At 39.7% G+C, this 20893-nt stretch overlaps 1 protein-coding gene across 4 annotated transcripts in view; it reads left to right on the top strand.

Moving 5' to 3' along the window:
• Positions 1-20893, top strand: part of ZDHHC9 (zinc finger DHHC-type containing 9) — a 47447-nt gene that overhangs the window by 4280 nt on the left and 22274 nt on the right. For 3 of the 4 annotated variants that reach the window (XM_023525479.1, XM_023525477.1, XM_023525478.1), the window contains 2 exons: positions 6034-6102; positions 7311-7471. In XM_023525479.1, the coding sequence (XP_023381247.1) occupies positions 6034-6102; positions 7311-7471 (230 nt within the window). The remainder of the gene's footprint in view (positions 1-6033; positions 6103-7310; positions 7472-20893) is intronic. The other variant, XM_011384202.2, reaches the window with a different exon arrangement.

The raw sequence follows: 20893 nt of genomic DNA, 5'->3' as shown, positions 1-20893 counted from the left end.
GTGTGTGTGTGTGTGTGTGTGTGTGTGTGTGTGTGTGTGTGTGATATACAGACACATAGACACTGTAGATACTGGCTGCCTAGTGCCTAGCCAATGACAGATTGTACAAAGGAAACCAGCATGCCTCTGAAGAATGAAGTTGCTTTCTGGTTGACCTTTTTCTTTGGAGTCTGTAATTTATTACCAACCACACAGTGGGGGAGAGGGTCTGGGGGTGCAGAACATAGGCTCCTTTGTTAGTACTAGAATTTAAGGAGACCTCAGGAAGTCAGTTGATCTAGCCCCCTGCCTTCAGGCAGGTGACGGTGTCTGAACCGCAAAAGGGCTATCTATTTTCATCCTCAGATTGTCCAGCAGCATAGGTGTCACCTCCTTTGGCTGCTGCATTTTTTTCTTGGGGAAGACAGTCCAGATCTTGAGGTACATCTAAACCTAAACCTGCATTTTAGTAATGGCGGTCCTGCTTAGTAACAAGTTGATTTATAGTTGCCTGTAGCACAGCCATGGGTCAGCCAGATGGTTTGGGAAATCTAGTCAGGCACGGGTACCCCTTGATGAAAAACATGCAGTGTTAGTGTCAATAGATATCTTTTTATTTTTGGATTTTGCCTTTATACATTTAGACTTCTTAAAGGAGGGACCTGTAATTTTCAGTGGACAGACAATAAATTAAATACATAGAGTGAAAAAAGGTTGTCCATCTAGGAGTTAGTTAACTCTGTATTGTTGGAAGTGTTTCTAAAGAAGCCAGGTGTCCATCTTTCAGGGCTGCTGTCACAGAGTGGATTCCTGCTCTGGATGGGAAAGTGGTCTAGGTTATCATTAAGCCTTTTGCAACTCAGAGAGTCTGAAATTCTATATAACTCTTGTGTCCATCTGGTAGAGTCAAATACACAAAGAGAAAACGAGAGGATAGAAAATTACTGTTAGGTAGCTGTATTTAAATATACTTATGTATTTAAATATAATTGTATCTATGATAAATATATTTGAATTTAAAAGCAGAGTTCAAATTGTACAGTGCTTAAAAAAAAAGAATTTCCTAATATATTCTTATATTAGGAAAGGGTGAGGTATTTAAGCAATGTGAGTGTGTCTGCCAGTTTCAGCTTTGAGCACATGAACACTTCTCAGTCCTTTCTTCCCAAAGAAAGGACCAAGTGCACTGTTTTCTGGAGATGGCTCCCTAGCTGCCTCTTTTAACTTTGTGATCAGATCTTTGGTAGGGTCAAGATTCCCAGACTTCTGTTGTGGCAAGAATGACTGTGTGTCTCTTGACCCCCGAAGTTGAAGCTGTTTGCTGCTGTGATTGGTGCTTATGTCTCATTGTGCTATATGCGGAGGAAATCGTGTCAAGGCGCTATCAAATCCTGTTGGACTGACCCTCATGTACTTGTGATGTTCAGAGTTATTGAACTGAATGAACTAAAAGAAGCTTTGTATCACTGCTTAGTAATTGTCCCACTTCTAGCCTATCTACATTCTACCTCTATTTTAAGTCCCTTTTTGAGTCTTTGTACATGAAACCTTTTTAGTAATTTATGCATTCATGGGACTAATTGTACATATCATGCATTTAACACATAATCGTATGACACTTCTATTTCTGAATTCTATGGTTATTACACTTTGAACTTGTTTAATGTCAGTGACTATCTCCTACGTCTGTGTGGCCCCTACAGTACCCTCCACCAGGCCTTATATAGAATAGGTGGTCAAAAAATGTTGCAAAATTAATATATATTGGATGCACTTAAAATGTAAGTCTTGATTCATAGAATCATAGAATACTAGAGTGGAAGGGGCCTTAGAGACTATCCCTATCCTTTTGCAGATGAGGAAACCAGGCCTACAGAAGTAAAGTTAGTTTATCAAGATCGGTTGCCCAGCCAGTGCCTCTATATGACATTACCTTTCATCTCGTTGTTAACTTATGAATATGGAATCCTGAAGATATTTAGATTACTAAAGCTGTACATAGTGCCAAATGCTAGACCAGCATATTCTGTGTTCTTGCTAGCTAGTGTTTGTTACCTAGTGGCATCTAGGTTATTTGGGCCTCCTCAGCTCATGCTCGCAGAAAATAAAGACATCTTTGTGGAAAACTGACAGCATTCTGCCATGGTATTCTGGTAGCCTTGCAGGAACAGGGAAGCCCATCTTTAAGGATGAACCTAGAAAGTAAGCTTTGTGAGTTATGAGAGATCATCACCTCTGTGGCCACTCCTAGTCCCTGCTGCCGGGATGAGGACAGCTCAGAGAAAACTTAAGCAATGCATGCTCCCTACCTTGTTACTCTGTGGGTGATCCTGATGAAAGGAGCACCATGTCCCTGAAAACAGATAGAAGAGAAAAGGCAATCTGACAACACAAAGTTACCAGGTTTGAGAAGAAATAGAGCTATGCAGACCAAAGCCAAACTCTGATGTGGCAGAATATCTGTGCTTATAGTGATAAGGTCCAGATTTCTGAAGTTCCTTAGGTGAGATTGGGAAGAGGAAAAAGTGATTTTATTATGATCTCTCACCAAGAGAGCATTCTCTGGAGAATTGCTCTGTGGGGTTCAGTCTTGTGCTTCATCTTGCCCAAGATTCTATCTGTGACTTGTCCAAATGACAGTTTTAGAAAGGCATAGTTGTCTCTTTGATATCAATCTGTTATAGTACTTAGCTAAGTTCAACTTCCTGATAAAGCATATTCTTGGAGAAGAGTTATTATGTCTCCTGAACAGTGTGCTTTCCTTTAACAGTTCTTTATGGTTCTGTCATTCAGAATTTATCTGTATAGTTCAGCTTCTACTACCTTTTTGTAGTAATGAGTGTGACACTGTCAGTCTCCAATGAATGCATCTTTCGTCTTTTCAGAATGAGTCTTAATTGAGTATAGTGATCTTCTATTTTGAGGAAAGTGAGCACAAAGAACAAGGATGTACCCCAGCATGCTGACATCAGTTGAGATGCTTACTGAGGGAGAGAAGAGACCTCCTAAATATTTCTCCTCAGAGAATATTGTGTTTAAGAACAAAAGAGGCACCTTATGCCTCTTGCAGCAGCGAGAAGCTAGTGGATTCAGGATAATTAGGGGAATGCTTCTGGAACTGAGCAATGAGAAGACAAGAACCTTATTATGATGATTAGATATGGCTAGTTAATGGAGGGTCTTAAAATACTAGCCTGTGGCACTTGGGGTTTACTATAATAGGCAGCAGGAAATTGTTCTAAGTTCTTGAGCAGGAAGATATTAAAATTGAAATTTGTTATTTGTTATATTTGAAATTTGTTATATTTGTTATAATTGAAATATGAAATTTGTTATTATTAGTGAAATTTGGCAACTACTTAGCTGGTTTGCCTGGATAGAGACTTTGGACCTCAGTGAGAGGATGGCTCATGGCCTCAGGATTGAAAATGATCCTGTTTGGTTAATTTTCCCAAACAGGGTTATGCATTTTCATCTGACCTTCACATGGCAGTAATCTGGAGGCTGGTTTTAAATTATGTTTTTAGTGTCCAAGGAAACTTTTTCCCTTTCAGCAGACTCTGCGTGTCATCAGGAGAACCTTGAACCAGTCTTGTGGGTGGTTCTACATATTTACTGTGCTCTAGAGGTACATAGTATGTAAGAAGACAGATAGTCGACCATATCAGTGAGGACTTAAAGCAAAGGTTTATTTATATTATGTGGGACCAAGGGCCCTAGTCCTTGGGTGCCTCCTGCTCTTCCAAGCACAGCTCTTCCTTAAAGCCCTCCTTAACAGCTGCTATGGGAGCAGTTTCAAGCAGCCACCAGCTTCCCAAGAGAGCTCTTCTCTGACCACTTATAGTCCTTAGAGTCTGAATCACTATCTTAACATTTGATTATTGGTCTTATCTTATTCCTTGCTGTTTCATATATTAGTTATGTTTTTCCCAATAAAATTAACTCCTGTTTCTCTTGTTCTTCATTTGTTAGACCCACAAGTACTTGCTGGGTGATTGATTGTACTGGTCAAAGAGCAACAAAAACAACAAAAACATAGCAAGAAAACTATTAGGGAGACTTAGAAGCAGAGTATTGTAGATAACCAGTGCATACCGCTAGTCTGTGAGGTAGAGCCCAGCCATGGAATCTGGTTTCTTACCAGCTCCACTCATGAATCTCTTTTGAGTTTTTTCATGTGATCGAAGTCTGTGGCATTATCTTTGTCCCTCCAATGAACTAGTGTGCTAGGGATTGGGGATGGGACATGACACACCAGCCCAGCCTGGCACTGCTGGTTACTGCTGGTCAGTACCACCATGTGGCCAATGGGACATGTGGGAATCCAGTCATCTAGCCCAGCTATGGAAGCCTGAGGCCAGTCAAGAAGTTGTGAGAGAGGACTTAAAGTGATGATCCCTTTTCAGGTTGTGAAAATGAAGACTTGGGAATGTGGTTGCATTTATAAAATTCACAAGGGAGAAAAGCAACTTCTAATTCCCTGGAAAGGGGAAGGCTGCTTGGTAAATTTAAGACAAAAGAGAGTTCTGTTTCCTGAAGTGTATGGATATCATTATTCTAAGAAGCGATATCAATGGAAAGTAGTAGGGAGTTTCAAAAAACAGCTTATATTCATGGATGACAGATCTAGTCTTTTGTTAAGACAAATTAGTGATGTTTGAGGATACTCCTGACTTTTGAGGTTGATATTGGGAATTGCCACTAAGTCTTCACAAAGCTTATTCCTGTCAGAGACGATGTCTAGCTTACTGCAATGATGGGACTAACCTAGGGGGCTATTTTTGATCATAATTGTTAAAGACAGGCATGATGGGTTGTAGGTCACAACAGTTTTAGCTGCTGTCTCTCTAAGTTTCCTCTTACTTGGAGTAGAAAGTCCCTGTTGGTCCCACATCTGTCTTCCCAGCCACACCCACTTACTAGCGACAACTGGCTGCCAGTAGCCTCATCTCTGGAGAACAATACAATGAGCCTGTTGTATACTTGTTGATATATAGAGTGGATTGTTTTAGCAGGTGCAGAAGGTCATCTATGTGGAGTTTATAGAGACCTTTATCTGTGATGGCATAGGATAATTCAAATCTAAGTTGTCTTTTGTCCAATTGGCAAGCAGGTGTTGGAATGGAACTTAGTTAAGTGTGTGTGGGTACTTCTCTATATGGGGGCAACATTAATTTGTGTGTGTGTGTGTGTGTGCAAATGTGTGCATGTGTGTGTGTATGTGTGTGTGTGTGGTCTACTGTCTGTATCTTTTCCCCGTAATAAAATAATTTAAACTCCTTTTGGTGTCCAATCAGGTGGCTCTGATTTTTCTGACAGTTTTGATTGAAGACTGTATACCAGGGCAGTTTGAGTCTTGGAGACATTACTTCTTTGTTTTCAAGGGGGATCTTAGAGATGGACAGTGACTAGGAACGTGGCTGTTTTCTGTTAGTGTGGTAATTTCACTCAGTTTGTTGATGAAATGGAGCTGTGTGTTTCTCCTGTGGCCTTTGGGTCCTTGATAAGTGAAGGTGATTTTTGTTTCTGAATTCACTTCTTGATTATTTATCTGTACTAGTGAAGGGGGACAATAGAAAATAGGATAATCCACAAGCTAGTGATACAGAAGGACCTTAATTATCCTGAACTCAGCCAGATCCTTCAGTTCTCCAAATATTTCCACCTATTCTTGGTGTTTAGGAGAAGGAAGCAAATCATACAAAAGCAAAATAAGACCAAGGATTTTGTTAAAAATACATAAACAAACAAGCAAAAAGTCACAAAAATCATTTCGCAAGTTCACTACATATGTTCACCTTCATGACAAAGGGCTCAGCCTAATATTACAGTATGTTTGCACCCTCCATGGAGTTGCATGTTTGGAGGGGATGCAGGGGAAGATCTCATGGAGATTGTTCCAAAACTGCAACGAATGTACAGAATGTACAACTTGGGGTTAAATGTTTGCTCTGAGTGGATGCAACTGGCTTGATCCCCATGCCATTGAGGTAAGCTTTTTTCCTTAGCTTACTTTCTCCGCTCTCCCTCTGGCCCTTGCTCATCCACTTATAGTCTGCCTCCAAGAGAAGATTTCTGTGTTGATGAAGAAAATGTGCCTCAGGAGGAGGAGAATAAAAATAGGTCAGTGACAACTCTCATCACATATTCCCATTTATTTGGTTTGAAATTCAGTTTGACTCAACAAGTATTTGTTGATAACTTCTTTATTCTCATACTTTATTAGGCTCTGGGAGATATAGAATCATGATGATAATGTTAATAACCGACATTTACTTAGCATTTACTGTGTGTCAAGTGCAGTTTTAAATGTTTAATTTACATTCATGCATTCGATCCAGACAACGACCCCATGAAGTACTATAATTATCCTTACATCACAGATAAGGAGAGTGAAGTTGACTAAGTCACCCAACTAGGAGCTGGTAGAGCCAGAATTCAAACCCAAGAATTCCTGCTCCAACAAGACCAGGTTCTTGCTCTTATGAAGTCCATTTGGGGGAGATGAAGTCACATAAGGAAAAACAGCTAGGAAACAATACAAGGCTCTGGCAGTGAAGATGACAGGAGCAGGGAAGGGAGAAATTAGTATAGCTTAGGATAGGCCTTTCGGAGGAGGCAAGACCTCTCTAAATCCCAGATATCCAGAGAAGAAGAGGGATGGCCTTCCAGGTGAATTATGAGGAAAGAGGGGAGCAAACATGGTGTTGGAAAGCGGTGTTCAGAAGATACAATTTTCTTATTTCTGTGTGGTCACTAGTTACCTAGCAGCTAAGCTAATTGAGGAGAGAAGAGGAATGGGTGTTGCAGAGTCAGTCGGTAGTCCTGAAGCTTTTTATTGAACTTGAAGCATGCTGGACATATTCTCTGTCTGACACTGAGGCCCTGTTTCATGACTGGTCCTCATCTTATTTTCCTCCTCCTGGAGCTCAGGCCTAATGCCAGATGAGTGTGTATGAAAAGCTATAGACATTCCCAGAATGCGAACATCCTGTGGTGCTTGCAAATCCAGACTTAGTTGCTTCCCTGACCTTAACAGGTGTGAGCCTTTCCTGAGGCACAGAGGAAATGTAGTTTCAGCAGACTTACAAGAGAGACTGAGCTTTCTGTATGTTATAGGTTGCATCAATCAATTAAGTATTTGTTGCGCTCCTACTATGTACAGAACCATATGTTAGGAGTTTTGGGTGATTCAAGAGAAGAAAAAAGCATGGTCCTTGCCATCAAGGTACTTCTGATTTTGTCATGGAGATCAGATTGACATGCTGATAATGATTCGAGGTCAATGTAGGGTAAGTGTAACTAAATGTTAAATTGCCTGCATTCTTCAGATGCCGCTACCTGGCTGTCCAGCTGTCTCCTGCCATTCCTGTGTTTGCTGCCATGCTCTTCCTTTTCTCCATGGCTACGTTGTTGAGGACCAGCTTCAGTGACCCTGGAGTGATCCCTCGGGCCCTACCAGATGAAGCAGCTTTCATAGAAATGGAGATAGGTGAGCTTTCTAACCAGTTGGCAAGATGCTGAGCAGTGGGTGTCTTTAGTCAGTAAAGGAATGGAATCATGATAGTAGTTACAGATTAACAATTGCTTTTAGGCTTTTCCCTCTGAGATCCTGAATCTGAGATCATGACCATCCTGGGAATTTGGTAAGGCAGGTGTAGCAAGATTTGAAAGTCATATACTTCCTCGCCAAGAAGTTTTTTTTTTTGTTTTTGTTTTTTTTTTTTTTTGCTCTTTGGGAGTTATCAACTCATTTGATATTTTGAAGAAAGCTATAAACATCTTCATAAAAATATTCTTATATACCTGCACATACATACAATTTTGGATGTAGTTTCAGGGGTTCATAGATCTTTTGAAGCACATTCATGGGCTTCTGACCAAGAATTCCTACTTTAGGGAAACACACAAAGTGAGAGAGGGGACAGCTATAGTGCCAGGAGCCATTAAAAATTCCAGGAATGGTAAGAAAGCAGTTACAGACTTATTACAGAGCAGTCTGCAGCTCAGAGTAGGACTCTTTGGGACAGAGATAGAGTACTACCCTGAAGCCATAGTGGCTTTGAGAACTGAAACAGAACACCCTAGGGCTAGAGGAGTGGATATTCTGGGAGCTCCAACTGGGAAAGAAGGTTATGATGCCAATACTAGCAGCGACTGGGAGCTCATCAGATCCAACAGCAGTGCCTGCCTAAATTATCCTTGAGTCTGGTACCTAAGTGGCTTGAGTCAGCATCCAAGCCAGATAGAGTAAAAGAAAGGGATCGATGACTTATATGACTAAGAGCTCTGCCAAGGGAACATCAGTTTGTGGTTAGCCTTTAATTATTTTAGGGTATGTTTTTTCCTTATTTTAATATTTTATTTAATTAAAAACAAATTTATTGGGGTTCTAATAGGTATTACATTACATTTACTTGTTAATTTTGAGAGAATTTACATTTTTATAAAATCATCTGCCTATCCAAGAAAATAGTATGTCTTTCTAAATTTTCAGATTGAATTTTATGCTCATCAATAAAATATTTATAGTTTTCTTTATCTAGTTTCTGTACTTCCAATATTGTGTTTATTCCTAATGTTTATATGCATACTGTTGTCAATGAAATATTTTCTCCCATTTCCACTTGATTTTTTTCCCCTCCAGCTTTGTTGAAATATAATTAACATATAACATTGCGTAAGTTTAAGGTGTACAACCTATAGATGTGATACTCCTTTAGGGTGCTTTGAAAACTTCCAAGTTTTTGTATTTTTTTAAATTTTAGCTGTGTTTCCCTCTAGCTTCTTAGTGACATAGATTTGTGTACATTTGAGCTTGAACTACTTAGGTATACGGTGAAGATGGAATTGGTGGGAAGAAAGCAGAAGCAAGGCATGTTGATACAGCTGGAGTACCTTGACTTGTCTCTTGCATCTCACAGCAGATTGTTAGCAAAGTTAGCTCTGTTTTGCCAGATCACCAAGCCTGGGGTGCAGGCTTGAGCTGTCATGTTGTGACCTCTGCATTTAGCATGTTTCTCTTGATAGAAGAGTGTGTTTTTGAGTTCATACATATGTCTATTTTTATGCTAGCAAGTTTTTATCAACTCACACACAGCATTCAGCTCTGTACAGCAGGTCCTTGAATTATATCATTTTCTTCAACATAGTTTCGTTATACCATGGGTGTGATGCTGTAGGAACTTAACTCTTGTTTATATTAATTAGCCAATGGTAAAATTGCTTTCATTCTATGTCCTTTCACTTAAAGTCATAGAACCTATTGATGACGCTAAGTGAGGACTTACTGTACTGGGGGGACAGAGATAAGAAGATGGGTGATTCCCTTGCATCATAGCACTTCATGGGGAGGATGGACCATGAACTCTATACCCCAGATGCCCTCATATAAAGCACATGCAAAGGATTATTAAAGTGGCATGTTGGTACCCATATCATTCTCTAATGAATAGCCATCCCCATCCTTTTAAGACTTGTGACACAATGCTTTTGTTTGATTTCGCAGCATCCACTCTACTTCACAAAAAAAAAAAGGAAAAAAGTTCCATAAGGCAGATATTTTAAAAATCAAAGTACGTCGAAAGAATATTCTGTTTTTAGAATTTTCGTGCACATTGAGGGTGCAACAGGACAGGGACTCTCATATGTTACAGATGGGTGGATGTGCAAATTTATACAGCTGTCTGGGAAGCAGTTTGACAATAGTAGTATGGGCTTGATGGGTTCATATCCTTTGACCCTGTAATTCTGCTTCTCTCGGATTTTAGCTAAAGGAAATAAAGAGATTTATACAAATTACCATAGAAGGATTTTTAGTGCGTCACTTTTTCTGTTCTTTTTCTTTTCTTTTTAATATGGGCCTAGCTATTTTAATTCTGGCAAATTCATATATTACTGCTCAGACTTCAACATGCTTTTCTTGTTTCTTTATGTTTTAGAAATTAATTTTCACACATATATTATTGAGGAAGGGAGGAGGGGATTGGGATTGGAGTGATGATCAAAGGGAATTTAGCTTTATCTGTAATATTTTAAGTTTTTTTTTCATGAAGTATAATTTAAATAGTAAAAAAAAACCAGGCAGCTTAAATGCTCAACAGTACAGAATAGTTAAATAAATAATAATACATGCATATGATAGAATGTTATATTGCCAATAATAATGTTTTTAGAAAAAAATTAACCATGGAAAAAATGTTTACTGTATAATCTTAAATGGAAAATATGGGTACAACATTGTATGATCTAGAATTTTAAAATATCACGAATGTTTATACGTTAAGAGAAGATAAAAAGAAATACATCAAATGCATGAATATCCTTGAGTTGAGAGATGTCAGTGATTTTTATTTTTTTATATACTGTTTTTTCTCAAACTTTTTACAATAAGCATGTATTACTTATTTAAAAATGTTTTTCTGATTCTAAGTGTTACTAGTCTTTTTTATGTATATATATATATTATTTTGCAAGAAAATATCCTTTTATGCATATTGCTTTTTAGCGTCCATTTTCATTTTGCAATATATTGTGAATGTTTTTCTGTTGTCATTCACTCATCTACATCATTTTAAATGGCTGCATAATATTCCATCCTGTGCATGTATAATAATTACTTACCAACCTCCTATTGTGACATTTCAGTTTTTTTTTCATATTTTTGTTATTAAAAGGGACTCTGTGACAAATACCCTGTGTCAACATATTTTGTACATCTCTTGGTAATTTAGAAATTTCTTAGAAGTAGAATATCTGGGTCAAAAAATAAACACATTTAAAATTTTGGGTTTCTGGGCAAGATGGCAGAGTAGGTAAATGTCATGCTTTCCTTCTACCATGACCACATTAAAATTACAACTTAATAATAGAACAATCAACCTGGAAAACCATCGGAAGACTAGCTGAATAGAAGTCCTATAACTAAAGAGATACAGAAAAGGCCACCACAAGACTGGCAGGAGGAATAGAGATGCAAATCAGGCTGGCCTTGCATCTGCGTGTGGTAGTTGAGCATTGAGAGAAATATCTCGGCTGCAGAGGAATCCTGGAGGAGTGAGGGGCCCCAGGTCCACACCAGGGCTACCCAGCCCAGGATTCCAGCACCGGGAAGAGGAGTCCCTACAAATTTGGCTGTAAAAATCAGTGGTGATTCTGACCATCTGGGTTAGATGGAAGGCTACTGGAAACAAAGACATCTTCTGAAAGGGCCCACACACAGACTCACTCGAAGACACACACCCTGGGCTCCACTGGAGGAACAGCAGATCAAGAGGCACCAGACACATACAGGGAAAAGAAAACAATTACGTGGCTACAGGGCAAGAACTACAGATACAGGATCATTATCACTTTGTTGAGCCCTCCTTCTGTGTAGCCTATAGGCAAGCACAATCTTGCTTGTATTGAGACCTTCCACACAGGGCCAAATCTGAATCTGCACTGGCTTGGTGAACTGTGCTTGCTCCACCTGGGTGATTCCCTGGGACCCCACCCCACCCAACTGGAGAATTGCCAGAGGCATATTCAAGGCTGGGTAACCAGCCCTACTCAGTCATCTCAGCTGGAGGCTCTATAAACAGAATCAACAGGCCTCAGCTCCTGCACTACTGGAGACAATTCGGGTGGTGGGCAACCAGCCCTGGCCCAAGCTGCAGTATCTTTTAAACAAATATCGGGTCTGCAGGCCCGCAGGGGTCTGTAGGCCCAAGGCTCTGTGTGATCTGAGAGTTTTGCAAATGGCCACAGACTCAGCACTGGCACCAAATATGAATCTGCACTAACCTGGGAAACACTACTCACCCCACCCTGGTGACTTCCTGGGACCTTGCCTCACCCAACTCGCATACCACACAATGCTCCTTCAGCTGCTGAGCCTTATGGGAAGCTGGCAGGCAGCCTTGATCCTTCGGGTGCCCTGGACCTTTTGCTAAGCTGCCCCAGGCCCAGTACTGGTGGCAACCAGTTTCAGATTGCTTGGGGGCCTCTCCCATTTTCCTCCACGTCCAACAGAGGCAGCAACCAACTGAAGATCACTTTGTAGATTCTACCAGATAGTCCCGGGTGATCGCAGGCAGCGACTGAATTTGGCCTGCCACGGGAGCCCCTCCCAAGGCACCCCAGAACTAACACACTTGGAGAGGCTGGTGTCAGACCACAACAGCACAATCTGATTAGCCCCACAAGTGGAACACGCAAAAGATGGTCTCAGTAGGCATACTAGCCCACTGGGGAAAATCCCATTCTGTGAGGTCAGCCCCTACACAGAAGCTCATACCCAGTGGGTGTGGCCAATCCTCTTGGTCAGTCCACCTGAGAGCCAGTTCCTACCTACTGACGTGCCAATAGTAATCAAGGTTTAACTACAACAGGAGAGCACGCACAACTCACATAAGGACACTCCTGAAGCACTCGGCACAGGTGACCAGGGAGACTGCGCCACTGGGACACACAGGGTACCTACTACATAAGGCCACCCAGGTAAGACTGAGAGATGTAGCAAACCTACCTAACACACAGAAATGAACACAGAGAGGCAACCAAAATGAGAAAACAAAGAAACGTGTCTCAAATGAAAGAAAAGGAGAAAACTCCAGAAAAATAACTAAATGAAATGAAGGCAAGCAAGCTACCAGATACAGAGTTTAAAACACTGGTTATAAGGATGCTCACTGATCTTAGGAGAAGAATAGACGATCTCAAGAAGAAATTTATCAAAGAGATAGTAAGCATAAAAAGGGCATAGAAAGCATCAAAAATAACCAGTCAGAAATAAAGAGTACAAAAATTGAAATGAAGAATACAGTAGATTAGATGAAGCAGAGGACCAAATCAGCGATTTGGAAGACAAGGTAACAGAAAACACCAATCGGAACAGCAATAAGAGAAAAGAATTTTTAAAGATGGGGAAAGATTAAGAGACCTCTGGGACAACATCAAGTGTAACAACATTTGTATTATATGGGTATCAGAAGGAGAAGACAGAGAGTAAGGGATCGAGAACCTATTTGAAGAAACAGTGACGGTAGTTTGTGTTAAGAGAATAAGATAACATGTATAATTAAAATCTGTAGATCAGAGTTCCAATCAATATGGTGGAGTAGGTAAATGCTGTGCTTGTCTCCTCTCACAGTCACATCAAAATTACAACTAAATTACAGAATAGTCATCATTGGGAGTCACTTGAGCTCTGGCTGAACAGAAGTCATACAACTGGGGACATAGAAACAAACACAAGGAGGCAGCCAAAATGGGAAGATAAAGAAACATGCCCCAAATGAAAGAACAGAACAAAGCTCCAGAAAAGGAACACAACAAGATGAAGGCAAGGAATATACTCGACACATAGTTCAAAACACCTGTTACAAGAATGCTCAGTGAACTTAAGGGAAGAGTAGATGAACTCAGTGAGAACTTTAACAATGAGATACAAAACATAACAATGGAGAAAAAACAAAAAAATGAGGCGGAATTGAAGAATACAGTAACTGAAATGAAGACTGTTTTAGGAGGAATCAACAATAGATTAGATGAAGCAGAGGGTCGAATCAGCAATTTAGAACATAAGGCAACAGAAAACACTCAATCAGAACAGCAACAAGAAAAAAGAATCAAAAAAGAAGAAAAAGGGGGGCCTCCAGGACAACATCAAGTGTATCAACATTCGCATCATAGGGGTAGCAGAAAGAGAGGAAGGAGAACAAAGAATTGAAAACCTATTTCAAGAAATAATGAAAGAAAACTTCCATAACCTGGCAAGGGAAATAGACATGTAATCCCAGGAAGTACAGAGTCTCAAACAAGAGGAAAACAAACAGGCCTACATCAAGTCATTATAATTAAAATGGCAAAGTTTAAAGACAAAGAGAGCGTCCTAAAAGCAGCAAGAAAAAGGGAGTTTCCATATGACTGTTAGTTGATTCCTAAACAGAAACTTTGCAGGCCAGAAGGGATTGGCACAAAATGTTCAAATTGATGAAACACAAGAACCCACAACCAAGACTAGCCTCATTTTTTTTGATTTTTTTTTTTTTGCTGTTCTCATTGGGTGTTTTTAGGTGTATCCAAATTACTCATTTGATCCTCTGCTTCATCTAATCTACTATTGATACCTCCTAAGGTTTTCTTTATATCAGTTGTTGTATTTTTCATTTCTGACTGGTTCTCTTTTATGTTGTTTATCTCTTTGTTAAAGTTCTCACTGAGTTTATCTGCTCTTCTCCTGAGCTCATTGAGCATCTTTATAACCAGTGTTTGAACTGTGCATCTGGTAGATTGCTTGTTTGCATTTTCTTTAATTCTTTTTCTGGAGCTTTGTTCTGTTCTTTCATTTGTGACATCTTTCCTAGTCTCCCCATTTTGGCTGCCTCCCTTTGTTTGTTTCTATATATTAGGTAGGACTGCTATGTCACCCAGTCTTAGTAAAGTTGCCTTCTGTAGTAGGTTTCCTGTGGGACATAGGCACAAGTCTCCCTGGTGACCTAAGCTGGTTGCTCCAGGTGTGTCCCTTGTATGGATTGTGTGTGCCTTTCTCTTGTATTTGAGCCTCGGTTGCTATTTGCACATTAATGGAAGTATTTTACTCTTGAGCTGATTAGTAGTGAGGGCTACCCCATGAATACAGTGGAATAGCTGTTGTTCAGGGGCTGACCCTATGGAGCAGGATTCACATTCGTAGGACTCTGGTGCATGCCTAGTCCACCCTTTGGGTATGACGTCCTCAGATGTCATCTTGAGTTGTGCTTTGGCTCAGTCATCAGGTATGCCAGCCCCGGGGTCTCCTGGGAGTGGTCCTACTGTAGGCCAACTTCAGCTGCAGCCTTTGCCTGCCCAGGGCCACCTGGCATGACCCACCAAGCAATTCTCAAGTAGCTGCTACTCATGCTTGGCTTAGAGGTGCCTTGAGAGGCCAAGCAAAAAATTGAGGCTGGCTGCTGCCAATGCCAGGTTTAGAGCTGCTCAGCATGAAGTACGGTGTACAGAGAAGTCAGATGCTGCTTGTTAAATTTTGTGAGCCTTTGTGAGATTTTAGGAAAGTCCACAGCATGAGCCAAGACAGACTGTAGGGAAAAAACACTAGAAGCAGCATAGGTGGTCCTGCAAGTTGGGTTGGGCAGGTTCTCAGGGAATCACCAGGGCAGGGCAGTGTTAGCCAGGTTGATGGAGACTCAGATATGGCTGCTGCCTGTGTCTGCATGCTAGATGAGGGGAGGGCCTAACAAAGAGCAATAGCTTCTGCCAGCACTTCTTTCTGGGAAAAAGCTGCCCCTGCAGCCCTTGTCCTGCTGCGAGACAATTTAATTCCTCCCCATGTGTCCCTGGCATCCTTTGATCTGCTGTCCTAGTGCCCGAGCCCAGAATGACTGAGTCCTTCAGGGAGTAAGTACATGCACGGGTTCCCCGCAACCCTCCAACCCATTCAGCTACTATCTCCACCGAATTTCGTATCCAGATTTTGTGGGGACTTCTCTTCTGGGCACTGGAATCCTGGACTGGGGAGCCCAGCATAGGCCTCGGACTGCTTGTTCCTCCTGGGGGAACTCCTACCCAGGATATCACTTCTAATTTTCAACCACCACATGTGGGTGTCGGACCAGCCATTTCTGTATATCTACCCCTCCTAGCAGCCTTTAGGTGGCTTCATTTCTATTTCCTTAGTTGTAGGACTTCTGTTTAGCTAGATTTCAGGCAATTTTCAATGATGATTGTTCTGTAGTTTAGTTGGAATTTTGATGTAGTTGGGAGATGAGGCAAACATAGCATTTACCTACTCTTCCATCTTAACTGGAAATCTCTAACAGTGTTTTCCCTAAGATCAGGAACAAGACAAGGATGCCTACTTTCACTACTTTTATTCAATATAGTATTGGAAGTCCTAGCCACTGCAATCAGACAAGAAAAAAAAGAGGCATCCAAATTAGAAGAGAAGAAGTAAAACTTTATTTGCAGATGACATGATACTATATATAGAGGACCCTAAATATTCTACCAAAAAAAAAAAACTGTGAGAACTGATAGATAAATAAATAAGTAGCAGGATACAAAATTAATATTCAGAAATTGGTTTCATTTTTATACACCAATAATGAACTCTCAGAAAGAGAAATTAAAAAAAAACAATTCCGTTGAAAATTGCATAAAAAGCAATAAAATAGCTAGATCTAAATTTAACCAAGGAGGTAAGAGACCTATACTCATAAAATTATGTCATTGAAGAAAGATCTTGAAGATGAAAATAAATGGAAGCATATAACATGCTCATGGATAGGAAGAATTAACATCATTAAAATGTCCATACTACCCATATCAATCTATAGATTCAGTGTAATCCCTATCAAAATACCAGTGGCATTTTTCACAGTACTAGAACAAATAATCGCAAAATTTATATGGAATCATAAAAGACCCCGAATAGCCACGGCAATCTTGAGAGAGAAGAACAAAGTTAGAGATATCACTCTACCTGATATCAAACTATACTACAAGGCTATAGTAATAAAAATAGTAATAGGTACTGGCATAAAAACGGACACATAGATGAATGGAATAGAATAAACTACCCAGAAATCCACGCCTATGTAGTCATTTAACCTATCACAAAGCATGCAAGAGTATACAATGACGTAAAGACAGTCTATTCAATAAATGGTGTTGGGAAACAGGACAGATACATGCAAAAAGATGGAAACTGCACCATCTTCTTACAACATATACAAGAATAAACTCAAAATGAATTAAGATGTAAATGTAAGACACAAAACCATAAAACTCCTAGAAGAAAACAGGCAGTAAACTCTCTGACATTGCTCTTAGTAATATTTTTTTCTGATATATCCCTTTGGGCAAGGGAAACAAAAGAACAAGTAAACAAATGGGATTACATCAAACTAATTTTTTTTCACAGCAAAGGAAAGCACCAAAAAAACAAAAAGACAACCTCCTGAATGAGAGAAGTTATTTGCCAGCGATACATCTGATAAGTGGAAAATATCTAAAATTTATAAAGAACTCATACAACTCAACACCAAAAAAAATGAACAATCCACTTAAAAAATGGGCAGAGGACCTGAATAGACATTGTTTCCAAAGAGGACATATAGATGGCCAAGAGACATGTGTGAAAAGATGCTTGATGTCATTAATCATCAGAGAAATGCAAATTAAAACCACAACGAGAGACTGGGGAAAGTGGTGTAGATGATAGAGGCTTTATTCATCCCCTCTTGAGACAACATCAAAGGTGTGATGGAAGCACGGAACAAACAGCAAGCACAGTCACCTGGGGGTCTAGGTGAATAGAAGCACTACAACTAGGGAGATAAATAAGACATCAACCTGCAATGGTAGAAGATAGGAGGGGGTGAAGATGCGAGGCTGCCCGATTCCAAGGGGCCCAAGTATCCTAAGCAGCTGAGTCGGAGAGAGGCTATGGCAACGGCAGCTGGCAGTTGCAGACGCCTCTTAAAGGGGCCGTGTCTGCGAGGGCACTTGCATGATGATGGACTCCCTCCCTCTGAGACTAGAGCCTGGAAGGCTGCTAGGGGGCACCAGGGACTTACAGGGGGACACTGAGTTGTCAGAGTGAGGGCCGGAGGTGAGGCTTTCTTCTGGGCAGAAGTGCTGGTGGTATCCATTGTTCCTCTGTTGAGCCCTCCCCCTTCCCAGTGTGTGTACTGAGTGCCAGTGTAGCTGAGACATCATCCAACTGGATAATAGAGGTTGATCTGCCCAGAGAATTCCCTAAAACTCTGCCTCCCCAACTCGCAGCCCCACCCAAGCTACATCCAGTTGTGTCCTTTGTGAGTCCTATGCTCCTTGCTCAGCCAATTCCAAGACTAACACTGGTGGCACCTTGGTTTCTGGCATGCTCTCTTGAGGCAACTATAAGCACAGCATCTGTGGATTGCTTGCTGAATCTTAACAGGTGGCCCTGGAGGAGCACAGCCTGGGGCTAAACTTGGCCTGCAGCTGAACCCCTCTTAGGACTGTGCCGCTGGACACCTACTACACAAAGCTACACTAATAAGACCAGGTGACTTAGGAGCTTTGCTTAGTACATAGAAACAGACACAGAAAGGCAGTCAAAATGGGAAGACATAGAAGCAGAAACCATATGAAAGAACAGAACAGAGATCAAGGAAAAATGGAGTCAAGCAATATAACAGATGCAGAGTTCAAAACACTGGTTATAAAGATGCTCAGTGAACTTAGAGGAAGTGTACATGAATTCAGTGAGAATTTTAATAAAGAGATTTAAAAAAAACATAAAAATGGAAATGGAAATTATAAAAGGGGACCAGTCGGAAATGAAGAACACATTATCTGAGATGAACAGTATATTAGAGGGAATTAACAGAGTGGATGAAGAAAAGGATTGAACCACCAATATAGAGGATGGGGAAGCCAAGGACACCCAATCAGAATGGCAAGAAAAATGTAACCAAGAATATAATAATAATTTAAGGAGCCTATGGGACAAAATTAAGGGTAACAACATCCGTGTCATAAGGGTACCTGAAGAGGGAGAATAAGAAGTTGAAGAGCTATTTGAAGAAATAATGATGGAAAACTTCCTTAACCTGGTGGAGGAAATAGACATGCAACACGAGGAAGCTCAGAGAGTCCCCAAAAAAGATGAACCCAAAGAGGCCCAAATGTTAAATACAAAGAGAGAATCTTAAAAGTAGCAAGAGAAAAACAGTTAGTTTCCTACAAGGGAGCACCCATAAGACTGGTAGCTGATTTCTCAAAGGAAACTTTGCAGGACAGTAGGGCTTGGTAGGAAATATTTGACGTGATGAAAATCCAGGATCTACAATCAAGAATACTTTCTCCAGCAAAGCTATCATTTAGAGTTGAAGGACAGATAAAAATAAGCTAAAAGCTTTCCAGACAGAAATAAGCTAAAAGAATTTATCACCGCCAAGTCAGTATTACAGGAAATGTTGGAAGGACTTCTTTAAGAAGAAAAAACATGTATTGAAAACAGGAATAAGGAATGGTAACAACTGCATTCCTATCAATAAGTACCTCAAATTGAAAAGAATTAAGTGCTTCAACCAAAAGATAGGGTGGCTGAATGAATAGGAAAACAAGACTCCTACATATGCTGCCTACAAAAGACTCACTTCAGAGTTAAAGACACACAGACTAAAAGAAAGGGGATGGATAAAGATATTGCCTTGATGGACCTAGAGGGTATTGCGCTGAATGAAGTAAGTCAGATAGAGAAAGACAAATAGCGCATGATTTCAAGTACATGTGGAATACAAACAAAACAACAACAACAACAATAACAAAAATGGAGACAAACTCATAGATACAGAGAATATTTTGAAGAATACTAGATGGGAGGGGGCTTGAGGGGACAGTGGAAAGGGCAAAAGGATTAAGAAGTACAAATGGATAGTTCCAAAATAGCAATGGAGATATAAAGTGTAGCATAAAGAAAGTAGTCAACAATGTTGCAATAAATATGTAAGGGAGAAGAGGGTTACTAGATTTAGTGGGGTGATCACTTTGTGAGTTATATAGATCTTTAATCACTGTACAACTGAAACTATTATTGTATGCCAACTATAATTGAGAAAAACTCATTGAGTTGTACAATGTAAATATAAGCAACTAATTGTCTATTATATTTCAATAAAGCTGAAAAAATTGAAAAAAAAACCACAATGAGATATCACTCCACATCTATCAGAGTGGCTATTATCAATAAATGAAAGACAACAAGTATTAGTGAGGATATGGATAAATGGGAACCTTCATGCACTGTTGGTGGGATTTCAAATTGGTATAGCCATTATGGAAAACAGTTTGGAGTTTTCTAAAAAATTTAAAAATAAAACTAATTTATGACCCAGAAATTATACTTATGGATATTTATCCAAAGAAAATCAAAACACTAATTAAAAAAAAATAACAATTGCATCCTTCTGTTCACTGCAGCACTCTTACAATAGCCAAGAAATGGAAGCAACCTAAATGCCCATCGATAGACGATTGAATAAAGAAGTTGTTGTACATATATATAATGGAATATTACTCAGCCATAAAAAATGAAATCTTATCATTTGCAATGACATGAATGGACCCAGAAGGTATTATGATAAGTGAAATAGGTCAGGCAAAGACAAATACCATATGATTTCACTTATATGTGGAATCTGAAGTACAAAATAAACGAACAAGCAAAACAGACTCATAGATACAGAGAATAAACTGGTAATTGCCAGAAAGAGGGGCTTTTGGGGGCTAGGTGACAAAAAGTGAAGAGATTAAGAAGTAAAAATTAGTAGTTACAAAATAGTCACGGGTATGTAAAGTACAGCATAGGAGATACAGTCAATAATATTTTAATAACCATGTATAGTGCTGGGTGGGTACCAGAATAATTGGGGGGATCACTTCATAAATCATAAATGTCTAACCACTATACTGTATACCTGAAACATATAATGTTGAATGTCAACTCTAACTGAAAAATAAAAATTAAAAAAAATCTCAGTAGCCACTGCCACATTGCTTACTGTATGTAATATATAAAAATACCTTCTTCTGTCATTGCCAACACTGTATATTTTAATTTTTAAAATATTTATTAATATAGTAGGTGAAAATGGTATCTTTGTATTGTTATTTTTTTGATTATGAGTGAAATTGGATGTTTTCATTTCATGTTTTTTTAGCCATTTATATTTCTTCTTTATATATATATTTTTATAATCAGTCAAAAACTTGAAGAAACACTTTTTCACATATACATATAAGAGTTGCATGGCACTCAGTGGAGTTTTAGGGGGACACTGGTATTGACAGTCTAGTCTGGGAATGCTAGTCTGGAGAAGATAGTGGGTTTATGGCACTTTTGATTACTTTCATTGCTTTTGGAGAAGTGGTGAGACTTTGGCTT

This window comes from Pteropus vampyrus, unplaced genomic scaffold (assembly GCF_000151845.1).
Source record: "Pteropus vampyrus isolate Shadow unplaced genomic scaffold, Pvam_2.0 Scaffold566, whole genome shotgun sequence".
In the NCBI taxonomy this organism is placed as follows: domain Eukaryota; kingdom Metazoa; phylum Chordata; class Mammalia; order Chiroptera; family Pteropodidae; genus Pteropus; species Pteropus vampyrus.
This window is presented reverse-complemented; position numbering and strand designations above follow the sequence as displayed.